Genomic DNA, 14,481 nt, shown 5'->3' on the forward strand with positions numbered 1-14,481 from the left:
TCAATAAAGTTTAAAAAGAGATTAGCAACCAGGAACACAGAGAAGGTGAACATTTGAAGGAAGACACACGCAGAGATTGGAGTGGTGCAGCCACAAGCCAAGGGACACGTGGGGTCACCAGAAGCTGGAAGAGGCAGGAAGGACCTCACCCCCCAGAACCTCAGAGGGGTGCAGCCCCACCCACTCCTGAGTTGCAGACCAAGGGCCTCTGGAACTCAGAGAGAGCCATTCCTGCTGATGTTCACTTATTTTTTTAAAAGACCGTATTTACTTTAAAGAGAGGGAGAGAAGCATCAATGTGCGAGAGATACATTGATCGGTTGCCTCTTGCAGGCACCCCAACTGGGGACAAGGCTTGCACCCCAGCCAGGCGCCCTGACCTGGAATCGATCCAGTGACCTTAGGCTTTTGGGGGCCGATGCTCGGCCCACCAGGCCCCAACAGCCAGGGCCGTTCTTGCTGTGTTAAGCCACCCAATCTGTGGGATTCTGTCGGAGCAGCTGCAGGAGATACGCAACTTGTAAATTCTACGTGAGCCTGTATGACTATTTTAAATTAACTTTAAAAGAAACATTGTAGAGTGAACCTAGGTGCCGGATCACGTGTGAGAGGACTTCACTGTTTCCTTCCTAGTCTCACTCATGCTGCTTCGTATCTGGTTCTTTTTTCTAGAACAAATGTTTTCATTTTCTCACCTTTCTCCTCCCCCATCAGAATCAGGGACAGAGGCACAGCTGGAAGTCCTCGGGAGAAGGGGAGGGACAGGTCCCCTCGCCACAGGAGCACCAACAGACACACCCCCACTCCCCAAGTGTAGGAGGCCATTCCGCATGGTGTGGGCCCAGCTGCCACTCGGAGATGCACAGGACCCACGCCCACGAACAGGTTCTCCTGCGGGGAATCTGGCCTGCAGTGGACCTAGGCCACTTAGAGTCTTGCTTTTTGCTAAAAACTCCCTCACCCGGATTTGTAGCAAACATTTACTGTTTGCCACAAAGTAACTTCCCTAAAATCCATGCTAAACCTTCCTAGGATGAGTATAACCGTTCAACCACTTTTGCCCTTTTCATTTGCAAATATCCCTCTTCTGTGATGTGATTAGCGGCACTGGCTCCTCTGTTTTCTGTAAAAGGGAACCACCTAAAACAACCTGTGTATCGTAAATGAGGACCATCTTGTAATGTACCCAGAAAAGAAACTAAGGCCGGTCCCGCAAGGGCCATGGCATTTGCTTCCCTTGAGAGAAAAAGCCATGCTGCCCCCTTTCCTCCACCGGACTCGGTAGTCCGAGTGAATGTCTCATTCCATCCGTCACGACGCGGACACTGCAGGCCGGTGTCCACATCACCTGAGGACAAGGAACAGGTGAGGGAGAGAAGCACGGACGGCGAATGCAGAGAAGCCCAGGTCCACATGCTGCCGAGGCCCGCAGGGCTGACACATTCCTCCAGATGACTCCCGCTTCCCAGAAGAATGTCTTCGCTGGGCCTGCCAGCCGCCACCTGCCCAACTCACGTGCCCCCTGAGACCAGGATGAGAGAGTGACGAGGCTGGGCAGCGCCTGTTCTGGAAGCCCAGGCGCAGTGGGCCGACCCCGGCGTCAGGCTGCCGCCCGGTGCAGGCGCCCTCAGCAATCACCAGACGGTGCGGAGCCACGGCCTGCAGCCTGCACCCTGGGGGTGGTGGTGCCCAGGGAAAGAAAGAGTGCTTCTCGTGAGCGAGAAGAAACCACAAACCGAATCGCTGACACAGGCCGGGATTGGGGCATTGTCTCGCTTTGAAAGCCCCCAGATTTTATTTTGCTAAAGCTTGCAATTTCTTCCGTGTGTGAGTGGCACTTAAAATCTGTTTGTAATGGAACTTGATTGTATCCAGCTGTCACCAACTGTTCCCGTGCCGCCCGACAGACAGCTGGCCACGTGCCACGTGGTTCGGGCTCACTTCAAACAGAGGAGCGGAAAGCAAACAAGGGCGGGGGGGTGTCTCGGGGTCTGGCTCAGAGGAGGCGACGTCAGGGACAGCTGGTGCGAGGAGAATTTCTGAGGCAGTGCCACTGATGGGGGAGGGGACGGGGTGCGTTCTCTGAGCAGAGTCCAAAGCCACTGCCTCACACAGCTTTTCCAGTGCGCTCATTCAGCAAAGGTTTTCTGGGTGCCTGCGAGCACTGGGCTCTGTGGGGAGCACTGGGCTCTGCGGGGACTGTGGCCAGTGGTCCCTGCTGCCAGCGGGAGGTGTCCAACTGTGGTCAGACACCAGCAGACTAATGCCCGTAAAAGGGGAGAAAAGGGACGAAAAATGATTACGGATCATTTCTAATACCATAGGAGCAACACAAAGGTGCATCTCCGCAGGCCGAACAGCCAACACGGACGGCACAGGAGACACACTCATTCCACACGCAGCCGTGAGGAAGCCTGCGGTTATGGAGACGTGTGAGTTTCCTACACGCAGTTCCTAGCAGGTGCTTGGCCCGCTCTTGGGCTCTGTATGCTGACATCTGGGCCAGCCACGGTAAGAAGCCACCTAAACACGTACACCCTGCCGAAGGGACCGCCCTTCTGTGGCCGCGCTGCCTGCACAGACGCGATGGGTAGAAGGGCTGAGTCCCACCCCTCCGTCCAATGACCGTCCTGCGGAGGGAGACGGACAGGGGGAGCCCCCAGTGAACACAGGCGGCCCTGGCATCCGCGCGGGAATGAGGCGGTCACACTGGTGTCTGCGAGCCGCAGAAGCCGTGCGGCCGACCCGAGCGTTCACAGCTAAATCGTGGCGGTCCCCGACAGGAGCGCAGGCCTTCGCCCCCAGTCTGGCCCTCTGTCTCCAGTAGGTCCTGACCCCGGCCGGCCGAACTCCGCCTTCTTCCTTGTGCAGCGGAACAGCAGGCCACGGCTTCTCGAGGAAGCCGCCGCCCAAGCAGAGGCTGTGTCCAGAGCAAACACGTTCCTCACCCCGGCACCGGGCCAGGGCCTCTGTCCTCCGCTCCTGGTGCCTCCCAAGGGTGGCAGGACACTGCCTATGGCTGCCCAGAGGCCTTTGGGGGCGTTCACAACAGGAGAGGCAGAGGGGTCCACCTCGCCAAATGCCACCGGCTGTGCACGGACAGGCGCTGGGGAAGCTGACATCAGGGCACGCTTTGATTAGAGCTTCCTGTCTTCACAGATGGTCCAGGTGCCGGGACAGCGGAGCGGAGAGCAGGGTCACCGGGGGTTAGAGAGCCAGTGAGAAGGCTGCTCAAACCCAGGACAACCGAGAGCCAGGTGGTGGGGCAGGCAGACCGGGGACTTCGAGAGAGCCGGGTAGAAAGACGGGACCCTCATCACTCACGTGTGGGAGTCCCAGCCACAGAGGGACACAAGGAGCAGGACACAGGGCCAGGCGGACACACAGAGACACCAAGCAGGCCATGCATTGGCCAGGGGGACACGTTGACGGGTCAGCAGGGGACACTGATGGGCCTTGCCTGCCTCTGCATGTCCTTGGGGCCACGGGTTAAATATTTAGAGACACACAGAGATCAGAGCCCTTCTGGGATGGGCGTGAACTGTGCCACATCCTGAAGAACGTTCAGGCCCACGCCCATCAGATCTGGGACTCGGGTCACGGGGTGGAGTGACGAGGGGGGAGGGGAGCTGAGGAAGCTGCGGCAGGAGCACCCTGAAGCTGACCTGAGGGACAGGGTGGCTGGGAGGGGACGCAAAAACAAGGTGCTTTTTCAGGGTGGCAGACACTCAAACTGACTCACGAGGGAAGACAGGGTCACCCCTGTGCAAGGCCCCCCAAGGAAGAGGGCCAAGAGCTCAGGTGAGGGGACCAGCCCGACAGGGGCTGCCTCTTCCGCGTCTACAGGGGAGGTCCCCACCCAGAGCTGAGAGGGGTAATCTGTACATTGGATGTCCTTCCCAAGTGCCCGCCCCCTCTGACCGCTCCCTGTAAGTGACACCCCAGCAGCGGCAGGGTCTCCACCCACTGGGAACACGTTAGAAATGCACATTCCTGGGCCCTGCCGGGCCTGCTGAGTCAAATGTCTGGGAGTGGGTGGAGCCCAGCGTGGGCTGAGGGACAGGCCAGCGAAGGGGACTGGCCGCAAGGTCCCCAAGCTCAAGGGAAACCCACAACGCCGAGGACCGACCAAGTGCCAGCTCCGTCTCCCCCGCAGCCACCAAGGAGAGGGCCACTGCCTGTCCACCCCGTCCCACCCGCGTCCCGCCTACTCGGGGCTGTCCTGGCCTCCCTCCCTGCACCTCCAGCCTTTAACTGAAGGTCATGTCTCTGCTACAGGGGCCCCGACCTGGGGCCCGGAGCTAGATGAAGGCCCAGCTGGCTCTCTGGGTGTCCAGACTCCTGGACTTCTGTGTTCTAAGGATTTTATTTATTTTTAGTGAGAGGGGAGGGGAGGGAGACAGGGAAACAGCAATGTGGGAGAGGTATGTTGACCTTGTCACCCCCCTTGACTACCATGCATGCCCCCCCACCGGGGACCTGGCCCACAGCGCAGGCATGTGCCCTGACTGGGAATCGAACCAGCAACCCTTTGGTCCACAGGCTGGCACTCAGTCCACTGAGCCACGCCAGCCAGGGCTGGGCTTTTTCTTCATCAGAAACTGGGAGCTCACAGCCACCTGCTGCTCACGCCTGCAGTTCTGCCCGGGTTCCCTGTCTGACGTAACAGGAACCGCCTCGGGCGAGGCTGCATCACTGCCCTGGAATCCGAACCCATCGCACGCCCAGTGCCCCCCCTGACACCAAAGGCCCGTCACCAGCCTCCGGTGCTGCTGGGCCCCGCCACTCAAGCCCTGCCCGGGCCAGAAGCCGCCCCACCCAGCCCTGACCTTTCCCGTCCCGCCTGCTCCCCCCTGGCCCCTCCATGGTGCCTCCACGGCTGCGCCAGTGCCAGTGGTGCCTGTCGCGGCTGCGGCCTGGAACGCGTGGCCGCCGGCCGGTTTGACAGGTCACCCTCACCTGGCTTCTCCGCTGCACCACCACCTCCCGAGCCTTCCCGCACGCCACCACGGGCCTCACACCGAAGAGCAAATCAGCCCGAACAGCCCTGCCGAAAACTTGCTGCATCTCCACAGAGGCTGAGTGATGTGGTCCGAGCCAAATTATCGACCAAAACACGCCCGTCTGTGCCTCCGCTCTGGCGACAGACAGGGCCACTCTGGTGAGCCTGGGCTGCCTGGTGCCCACCTGCAGCTCTGTTCTCCTCAAAGCCTCACCTCAGCCCCGCGGCCACACCCGAGAGCAGGTCCCGGCTTGGAGACCATGGGCCACCTGGGAGAAACTTGGCGTAGGCCCCCTGCATCTGTACGCTGTCCCAGCACTTCGGAAAACCAGTGACACTAAGAGCTATGGTCGTGCTTGGGTGATGCCGGCCAGATGCAGGACCCTGCCCCTACGCACAGGGTCTCGGAACCCCAGCCCACCCCGGCCCCACCCAATTGGGACAGGCGTCTGGACTGCGGCCGCTGCAAACCTGTCCCTGCTGCGCCGGGCACTGCTCTGGATGGGGCCCTGTGCCTCACACAGCACCTGCTCACTTTGCTGTCCTCCTTTTGAGCTGTCTGGTCACACCCTCGGTGACAAAGAAGAGTCCCTATATCTGAGGGTGGGGGGCCACTGGCGGGAAGGAGCCACAGGACTGGGGCAATGGGACTGCCAGTGTCACTGTCATGTGTCACCCACTCGTGCGTGCTGTTCCTCTGGTCCCAGCCAGACCCTGACCTCCCCGTCCCCCTCGGCGGAGACGGCCGTGCTGGACCAGAGCAGCTAGCTCCACGTGAGTCCCAGTTGGGTCCCTGCGTGGCTAGAACATTCCAGTCCGCACAGAAACCAAGGCGTCTCCGCCTGCCTGGAGCCCCAAGTGGCTGGGCTGCCCTCGAAGGTCAGAGGGGACAGGTGGGCGCGGGGCAGGAGGGGCCGTGTCACTCTGGCCAACCGTGAGGGACACGTGCAGCTTTGAGAAACCTGTTATTTCTCCCTTGTCTCTGCCTGCAGAGATCGAAACAGGTTTCGGCAGAAGGAAATCCAAGCGCACCTCGGTGGAGCAACACTGCTCGTTCCCCCAGCACGGCACACGCCGCAACCAGCTCCACCTGCTGAACGCCCCCCCTCCCTGCTGCACCACACGCCCTAACCCAGGGACCTGTCTCCTTGAACTTCAGCGAGTGTGTTATTCACACAGTTGAACAAATCTCCTTCCACTCTATCAACTCAAAGCCGCTTAAGCTTTCCCACTGGAGAGCCGAGGGCGCCCTCCCCTGCCCCATCACCGGTGGCCACGGGCCGTGCAGAAGCCCACTGGACACTGCAACCGGGGAGGGCAGTTCGGGGCTGGCGTGCACCTTTCTAAAAACCAGAGGAAAAGAACCAAAGACACAGGCAGGACTCACAAAAACTCGGTACTTTACTGCACCGAGATCTTGGCCACAGCGGGGGCTGCTCAGCCCCCGAGCGAAGGCGCGGAGCACAGGGGCCTGCACACAGTGGCGGGTGAGGTGACAGCTGACACGGGGAGGAGGCCCCTCCCACAGGCCTGGCCCCCACTCTGAGCTGAAAGTTAGATGAAACCCAGACCACGAGTTGACCAAGTCACCACGATCGTAAAAGCTGCAGTTGTTCACACGTGTGTTCACGTGTGTCTGTGTCGCCCACGTCGCGACTGGGTCTCTGGGCCCACCCTGTCCTGTCCCTGTGGCTGACGATGACGTGGGAGGGGCGGGCCCGCTTCTGACGGCTGTAAAGGCTGTGGAAAGCCAAGGCTGGGGCGGGACACGGCCCACAGGATGACGACACACTTCCTCAGGAAAAGGTTTCACAATGACGTGGCCGAGGAGGAAGGGACTGGTTCCCAGGAGGACGGGGAAACATGGGGGGAGGTGCCGGTCTAGGAGACAGCAGGACTTTTCCCTGCTCCTCCTCCCCACCTTTTCAGAAAGAGCTGCTCCCATGAAAAAGTGAACACGCCTCCCGTATAAAATATGTGACACTTTCTCAATACCACTGGAGACCCCGCAGCGAGGGCAAGGCTGTGGGGAGGGTGCCAGGCCACACCAGGGCACCGGGCGGCCTCAGGCTGAGGAGGATGGTCCACCCGGCCCACGGCCCAGCACCATGCACGACGTGCCCCAAGGAAGGGAGAGGGGACAGAAGCCGAGGGTTTCCCATAATTGTTCATTTGCAAGTTCACAGGCAAGGCTCACCAGACAGGGAGGTGCTGCCCTGGGGTTACACAGCTGCTTGAATTCAAAAGCACAACCGGGTGCACGAGGCCGGCCTCCGAGCGGGGGAAAGGGGGCACGCTGCCGACGGGCTCCGCGGGCTCGGTCGGCGTGACGGGTTCGTGTGAAGCAGTGAGGGAGGAGTCCACCCCAACACCCCCACCCGGATAAAGACCCTCGGCCTCCGTGGCTGCAGGGGAGGTTCGGGAAAGGCCCCCAGAGCAAGCAGCGGCCAGGTGAGCAGATGCGTGGCATGGCGGTTCGAGGTCCCGGCCCGCCCCAAACAGGAGCCTGCTCCCAGGACAGAGCCCTGCTCCCCGCAAGGGACAGAGGCGCTGTCAGGCCCGGCTTGGGCTGGGTTTCCGCGGGGGGACAGGTAAGGCATACAGACAGGGCCCTGCCGAGGGGACAGGGAGGGCAGCAGCGCCAGCTACCAGGAGCAGAGTTAGGTCGCCATCCTCCCCGGCTCTCCCCCACAGCCCGGACCAGACGCCCCGTCCAGGCGCTCCGCAGCGCTGCCGCTGGCCCCACAGGTGGCTGTGTGCTTTGTCACTGGCGTGCCGTGCCACCGGGGTCCTGACCGCAGGGGCTGGGGCCTCCGTGTGCGTCCTTCTGCAGCAGCGCCCAGCGCGGGGCAATCGGAGACCCAGCCGTGGAGTCCACAGCAGGGACGGCTCCCGGGAACGGAGGCCCGTCTCCACGAGTCTGTGGGGAAAACAGTGCTCCTGAGAAAGGACACCGGGGCGTCCCTGCACCCAGCCTCCCTGCCACCCACCAGAGGGTCACGTGGGGCCTCGGACGGAGCTGGAAACCCCGCATTTGCGCTTGGTGAGCGACCGCTGTGCGTGCGCTCCGCACCCCGGGTCACCCGCGTGCACACACGCACTCACATCTCGAACTGACCGGCCTGGGCAGCAGCAGCTCAGCGGCGGTAGCTGAGGCTGGCAGCCTTGGCTGGGTGAGTCACAGACCAAAAGTTCCGTCTGTTCTGAAGCTTCTGGAAGGCATTGAAGTTTCTCTTCTTCTCTCTCTTGAACTTCTTAATTTTCTTTTCCTACATTGAGAATCGCAGGTGTCACAAACACCACAAAGGGCTACTGTGTGCAACAAGACTCACCCCTCATGTGGCCTGTGGGAGCCCTGCGAGCCCCATATCACTGATGAAGGGGTGACCAGAGACCTAGGCGCTGCCCATGACCATGCAGCCCATGGACTCGGCCACCAGGCTCCAGTCTGGCCCTCGGCCCCTCCCAACTCCCCGAAAGGCCGAGTCCCCCCGCCCCGGGCTCCCCAGGGTGCTGACAGGCAGCCACAGTCAGACCCACCTTCCCGCGGTCGAACTCCTCGTCCCAGCTGTCGGTCACGGCGGAGGCGCGGGCCAGCCTGCTGTCTCGAATGGCGTCCAGACTGACGGCCGACACCGCCCCGTTCCAGGTCAGCACTGCAAGACGCAGGTGCGTCGGCCCCCGGGCGTCCTGCCACCCCGCCCACCTTCCCGTCTTTGCAACGGTAGAATGTACCCGGGAGACAGCAGTCAGTAAACCACGCAGGTTTTGAGCGTGCGATTCTGCAAGCCGCCATCTGCCTACTGTGCTGTGTGCCCGCCGCCCAAAGTCGCAGCTCCTGTCACCCTTGACGTGCCCACGTGCCCACATTCCTCGCCCCCCATGACGTGTACTTTGTTTAAACCCATGCCCTCACTTGAGAAACAAAGACCTCTTGTTCTCTCTCGGGGCTTCGCCCCCCACCCTGCCCCTGCCAGCAAGGTGTGCAGTCTGCGCTCTCCCACCCTGGGCCCCGGGGGAAGCCCCTCGGGACCTTTCTGCAGACAGACCCCCGGTGCCACTCCAGACCCTGCGAGGCAGCCGAGGGGCAGAGACCACTCAGCCCTCCCTTCTGCCTGTGAGGCGCCGGGCTCGCACCCACCTCCTCAAACCCCCACACCCAGCACGCCCAAGGTCCAGTTTCCAAACGCACCTTTCTTCCCGTAGGCCTGGTCCGACGAGCACCGGAGCAGCTCCCGGAGCACGTCGCCGCTGTGCTCTTCTTGGTGGCAGGACACTAGGGGGGCCCTTCGCAGCCCTGCGAGCAGAGGCACTTGGATGTGCACCGAGGCCCCACCAGGAAAGACCCACCCCTGCACTCGGAGCGGCCCCCACAGGTCATGGGGACAGCTGCCTGGACACAGGCTGGACGGCTGGCTCCCCGGCCCCACGATGGGCTGGGCCCTCGGGTCCCTGGGAGGTGACAGTCCGCAGCACCTGCCTCTCGAAAGTGCCGAGCTGCTCGCAGCCCCGCCCCCTGCACCCCCCCAATGCACAAACCTGCGAGGTCCCCGGGGCCCCTCTGCCTCTCATCGCCCCTGCTGTCCGGGTGCTCCTCTTCTGCTGCTTCCTGCTGAGATTCCGGCCTCCCTTTCCTCCTTTTCTTTCTCCTCGGAGACGCTGCAGTGGTCTCCGGCTCAGGGCCCTCCGAGGGAGCGCAGCTCCTGGGGGGTCAGCGTGGACCGTCAGTTCCCAGAGAAACGAGGGTGAGACTCCCTCCTCCCCCAAACGCAGGGGTATCCGCCCTGCAGTCACCCCACAAAGTGCCACCCTGAGCCTGGTCTTCTGGGCGAGGCCTGCCGGTCGGCCGTCCAGGCCACAGCCAAGCATAAGGACGCTGGAGCCCCTGGCGGAGGAGAGTCCTGCAGACTGAGTGATGCAACCACCCAGCCAGTGGGCCGGGGTCGGCGACCACCCACCCACAGTGCCAGTCGGCGAGGAGGGCTGCCGCCCACCTGGGCCTGAGCAGGGCCTTGTTGGTGGGAAGGCGGGGCTGTCTCGCTCCTTGCTCTCACCTGGGCTGAGGTGGGTGCTGGTGAAGGCAGGCTCGGCTGCCAGCAGCCTGCACTCCCTTCCGCCGCCTCTTCTTGCTGGAGTGGGGGCTGTCTGTCCTATGTTCCGCTTGCCAGCCGTTCACAGGGCCCTGGCCATTCACTCGCTGCTGTCCACCCTCTCCCTCCAGTCTCTCCGCAGGCGGCTCTGCCCAACACTCCTTCCTGGGCTCGGGGCTCCAGTGCTGCCCCTTCAGCGGGGGATGGGCGTCCGAGTCCTCTGGGCGCTTCCTCTTCCTCCTCTTCCTCTTCCCAGGAGGGGCCACCGCTGCCTTCCCAATCTCTGAACCCTGCCCCTGAATCTCTCCCAGGAGAGTCCGTTTCTTCTTCGAGAAGCCCTGGGGGGACTCGCTGGCCCCTGGCAGCTGGTGTGGAGCGGCCTGGAAGCCCCCGTTGACCTGAGGCAGGGGAGCAGCGGTGGGCGTCCCGAGAGGCTCAGGGCTGCTGGGCAGTGTCGCAGAGAGGGGGCCGAGGGGTGGCTTCAGATGGCTGGGTGACCTGGGAGCAGGTGGAACAGGCCTGTGAGGACGGTCAGGCAGTGGGGACAGCCATTCTGAAACACAGTCAGCCCTCGGTCCCCGCCCTCCAGCTGAGGTCTCCCTGGCGAACCTCAGAAGACAGGCGAACAACACAGTTCAGGGTTACTAAACGTCAAGGTGAACGGACGTCACGGCACACCTCTTACTTTCTCTTCACTGGGCTGTTCTACATATTTATGCAGACTCTGTTTTTAAGTTTCAATACCAATATGTCAAAAGGGAAAAGCTTTGCTGAGCAATGAATTTCCGACCCCCAAACCTCGGGACAGTCGGGCACGGGCAGGGAGCCCAGGCCTGCACACCGTCAGCTGTGGCTGTGTCCCAAAATGCCACGTCCAGGAGAACCGGGGAGACCCATTGCACAGGCGGGCACACAGCCAGACGAGTGAGGGGCGGCGGCCCCCGTCTTGCTCACAGTGGGACCCAGGAAAGGCTAACTTCCCAGCCTGCGATCTCCTCACCTGTCAGTGACCAGCCACAACGCCTGTCTCACAAGATCACCAAGTAAACAGCGTCATTATCGTCACCGTCTAAACCAGAACAAACTGTGGTGGCCACACAGACTGCACTGTGTCTTGCTATCCGGTGCTTTCTGGGGTCAAAAGTCAAAGTCTAAATACCCAATAAATGCCTTAAGTATTTCCGCGATGTGCAAAAATACCGTGCTAGAGGCCTGGCTGGAAGGGCTCAGTGCACCGAGCACTGACTGGCCTGCAAATCTAGAAGTCGCTGGTTCGATTCCCAGTCAGGGCACATGCCAGGGTTGTGGGGCCAGGTCCCCATAGGGGGCCCCTGAAAGAGGCCAATGTTTCTCTCCCTTTCTTTTTCCCTCACTTCCCATCTCTCTAAAAATAGATTAAAAAAAAAACCTCTCCTGTGCTAGAAAGAGCAGTGTGAGCCGAGGCAAGGGCATGCGGCCAGATCGCGCCTCCAGGTGGGGCGCACACAAGTGCCCAGGGCCCACACCAACCTCACCGAACAACCTCGCGCCTCCTGCCCCCTCCCCCCCTCCCCCCCACCATTCCCGGCTGCCCGAGGCCCCCAGCGGTCAGACAGCTGACAGCCTTTCACCCGCGATTCTCTGCCTCCTCCACTGCACACGCCGGGACAAAGGGGAGCACTGCCGGGTCCACCAGGCCAGGAGGGACCTGGACGCCCAGGGAGGGCGTCCACTGGGGGCCGGAGCTCCGGCAGCACCACAGAACTGCACCCCTGCTCGAGATGCCAGCTCGAAGCAGCCGGTGCCAGGGATGGTCCCCACCTGAGACAGACCCCGCCCCACTCAGGGATGCACCGGGGCTCAAAGGCCTCAGAGCCCAGCGGGGTTCTATCTGGAGCTCCCGCTCTTCTCTCCGACGGGCCCTGTCGGGGTGGGGACACAGGACGGTTCCACTCCCAGCACACCGGTCAGCACACGTGTGCAGCAGGCAGACGGAAAAGGAAGACGGAAGGACAAAACCCAGGACCGAGGAGAACACACCGCCTCTGAGCAGCTGGCGGTCCCTGACCAGGCGGAGCCCGAGAGCCGGGCGCACACAGCCCTGTGCCTGTCCAGCGGCCTTCTGGGGAGCGACCGCGCTGGCACCACGGGGAGAGAGAGGCGCCGGCCCCCGGGGCCCAAGCCCCCGCTTACCTGCTGGGACCGGCAGGCCGGGTGCACACAACGGCGGGGTGAGTGGCTTTCCTGGGGTGGGTGAAGTCGGAGGGCGGTGGGAAGGGGGGTGTGCGGCGGTCAGTGCTGGGGGCCCTCCGCAGGGTGCTGGCCTGCAGTTATTGACACAAATAAAAACTTGGTGGTCTAAAAGAGGTTGCCGTGAGGAGGGGAAACAAACGAAAAATAAATGAATAAAATAAACAAATGAAAGAGTCCAAAAAGCAGGATGAGGGCAGAGAAGGAGAAAAAGGGGGGAGTGAGGGGTGGGGATGGTAGAGGAAGAAGAACCAGAAGTGTTTTTGGTTAGAAACAAAACGGAAAAGAGGAAGGAAGCTCCAACAAAACCCGAGCACGTCCCACCGTGGAGCTCTGCGCCGCACACGGGGGCTGTGGCCGGGTCCTGAGGACGCCCCAGGCCTGGCGCTCCCCACGGGGCCCGCCCCACCCCGGGCCCGCACTCTGCCGGTCCTCGTTTCCTCCACAGACGGGGGGAGGCCTGCTGCCCACCCCGCACCCCGTCAGTGTCCCCGCACACGCGGTGACAGCAGGAACTCGAGGGCCCTGAGCTGCCCCGCTGCCCCAGGAAGACCCAAACAGCCCGCCCCTCCAGATCCAGGGGCCCGGTGTCCCGCTCCCCAATCCACAGCCTCCCGACACAAGGGGAGGCAAGACGCGCCCACACCCACCTTCTTGGCAGAAAGAGCCAGTTTCTTGGCTGGCGGAGGAGACGTGGTGCTGGCGGGCTCCATGGCGGCGTTGCTCAGGACGGGGGACCGCGGCTTCACCACCTTCGCGTCGTCCCCGGTCGGCTGTGCCCTGGGGGGGCCGGCCATGGGGGTCCTTCCCTGAGAATCACAGAGGCGGGCAGCCCCGCTCCGGGGGGCCGAGGGGGGCCGGGGAGGGTCACTGCCGGCCGAGCGCTCGGGGCTGGAACTGCTGGAGTCCCCTGTGTCAAGGGCGGTGGCCCCGAGCCTGTGCCCATTGACAGGGGCCGTGGCCGGCAGCTTGGGCGAGGTAGAGAGGCCGGCGCCCCTGCTGTCCCAGGAGCTCGGCCTGTGGCCGTCGTGCCTGCCGCTGCTCTGGGCACCGGCACCGTGGAGCCCCTGAGAAGTCCTGAGGGGCGGGGAGCGGTGGGGCTGCAGGGGAGCCAACTTCTTGACCTTCTTTCCAGGCTCATCCAGAATGGTTGGCTGGGGTGTGGGTGTTTTGGGAAGTCGGGGAGAAGGGGACCCCGAGGGCGGCTTTGGAGGAACGTGTCCATTCTGAGCCTTCGGGCCCGACAGGGTCCCCTTCCTGGACACGGGCACACCCGTCTCTTCCGTGGTCTGCGGCTTCCTCATGGTCGCCAGGTCCGGTCTCTGAAAGGCAGCAAAGCAGGGGAGGTGGTGGGACCCTGGCGTTCTCCGGGCAGGAGCGTGTCGAGCGCAGGGACACTCAGGGGCACGCAGGATGACAGTGACACTTCTCTGAACTACTTTCCTTACGGTGCGCACCTCCCTGTAAGTGTGCGCCTTTATCATCGTCACCTTTACTATGAGAGCGGAGTGTTTCCATCAGGGTCCGAGAAATACAAAAACGCGTAAAGAAACAAAAATCACGCAGGTTCCATCATTGGAGCGTAACCACTGACGAACAAACTGGCATGTTCTTTCCTTCCAGGGTCTGGCCACATGGGGCACCAGCCGGTCTCACCCGAGCCCCATGTGACGCCCTCGGTCACTGCCAACCGCAGGGCCTGCCTGCTCCCGTCTCATGGTACCAAGAACTCACTAAGCTCCCTCGCCAGCCGTCCCCGAAGTGAGCAGAACCACAGGGGGCGCCTTGTCCCCCCTTCACAGACTCACTGTAGCGGAGACAGACCTTCTAAGCCAGCAGCTCGATGTTCAAAGGCACCCCCTGCCCCTTCCCCACCCCTAGGCCCTATGCTTAAAAATTATTGTTTAAAGAGACAATCAAAAGACCAACTCATTCTTTTCCTTTTGAATCATCACTCCCGGTGATTTGCTAGGAATGGAACCACCGGGCTTGGCCAGCTGAGACCCGTGGCCGCACCCGCACTGGCCTTGCCCTGGCTCACCAGTGAGGGTTCCTTTCTCAAAACATCTGCCACGGGAACTGAATTTTGGCCCCCGTCCCCTCGGCACTGGTGTCCTCTGCACTGGCAACAGAGTGACTTTAAATCACTTGAATGAGCCC

General features: G+C 62.1%; 1 protein-coding gene across 2 annotated transcripts in view; it reads right to left on the reverse strand.

Annotated features, from left to right (window-relative positions):
• Window positions 1-6,385: 6,385 nt before the first annotated feature.
• USP36 (ubiquitin specific peptidase 36) overlaps window positions 6,386-14,481 on the reverse strand; it is a 30,797-nt gene continuing 22,701 nt past the window's right edge. Inside the window, exons 14-21 of one of the 2 annotated variants that reach the window (XM_053660385.1) lie at window positions 12,972-13,643; window positions 12,265-12,395; window positions 10,057-10,590; window positions 9,542-9,705; window positions 9,195-9,299; window positions 8,543-8,658; window positions 8,108-8,271; window positions 6,386-7,922 (exon numbers count right to left, since the gene is read on the reverse strand). In XM_053660385.1, coding sequence (XP_053516360.1) covers window positions 8,140-8,271; window positions 8,543-8,658; window positions 9,195-9,299; window positions 9,542-9,705; window positions 10,057-10,590; window positions 12,265-12,395; window positions 12,972-13,643 — 1,854 coding nt within the window. In that variant the 3' untranslated portion in view covers window positions 6,386-7,922; window positions 8,108-8,139. The remainder of the gene's footprint in view (window positions 7,923-8,107; window positions 8,272-8,542; window positions 8,659-9,194; window positions 9,300-9,541; window positions 9,706-10,056; window positions 10,591-12,264; window positions 12,396-12,971; window positions 13,644-14,481) is intronic. The other variant, XM_053660383.1, reaches the window with a different exon arrangement.

Source organism: Artibeus jamaicensis, unplaced genomic scaffold, assembly GCF_021234435.1.
Source record: "Artibeus jamaicensis isolate MK-2021 breed Jamaican fruit bat unplaced genomic scaffold, CSHL_Jam_final contig_2259, whole genome shotgun sequence".
Classification (NCBI taxonomy): domain Eukaryota; kingdom Metazoa; phylum Chordata; class Mammalia; order Chiroptera; family Phyllostomidae; genus Artibeus; species Artibeus jamaicensis.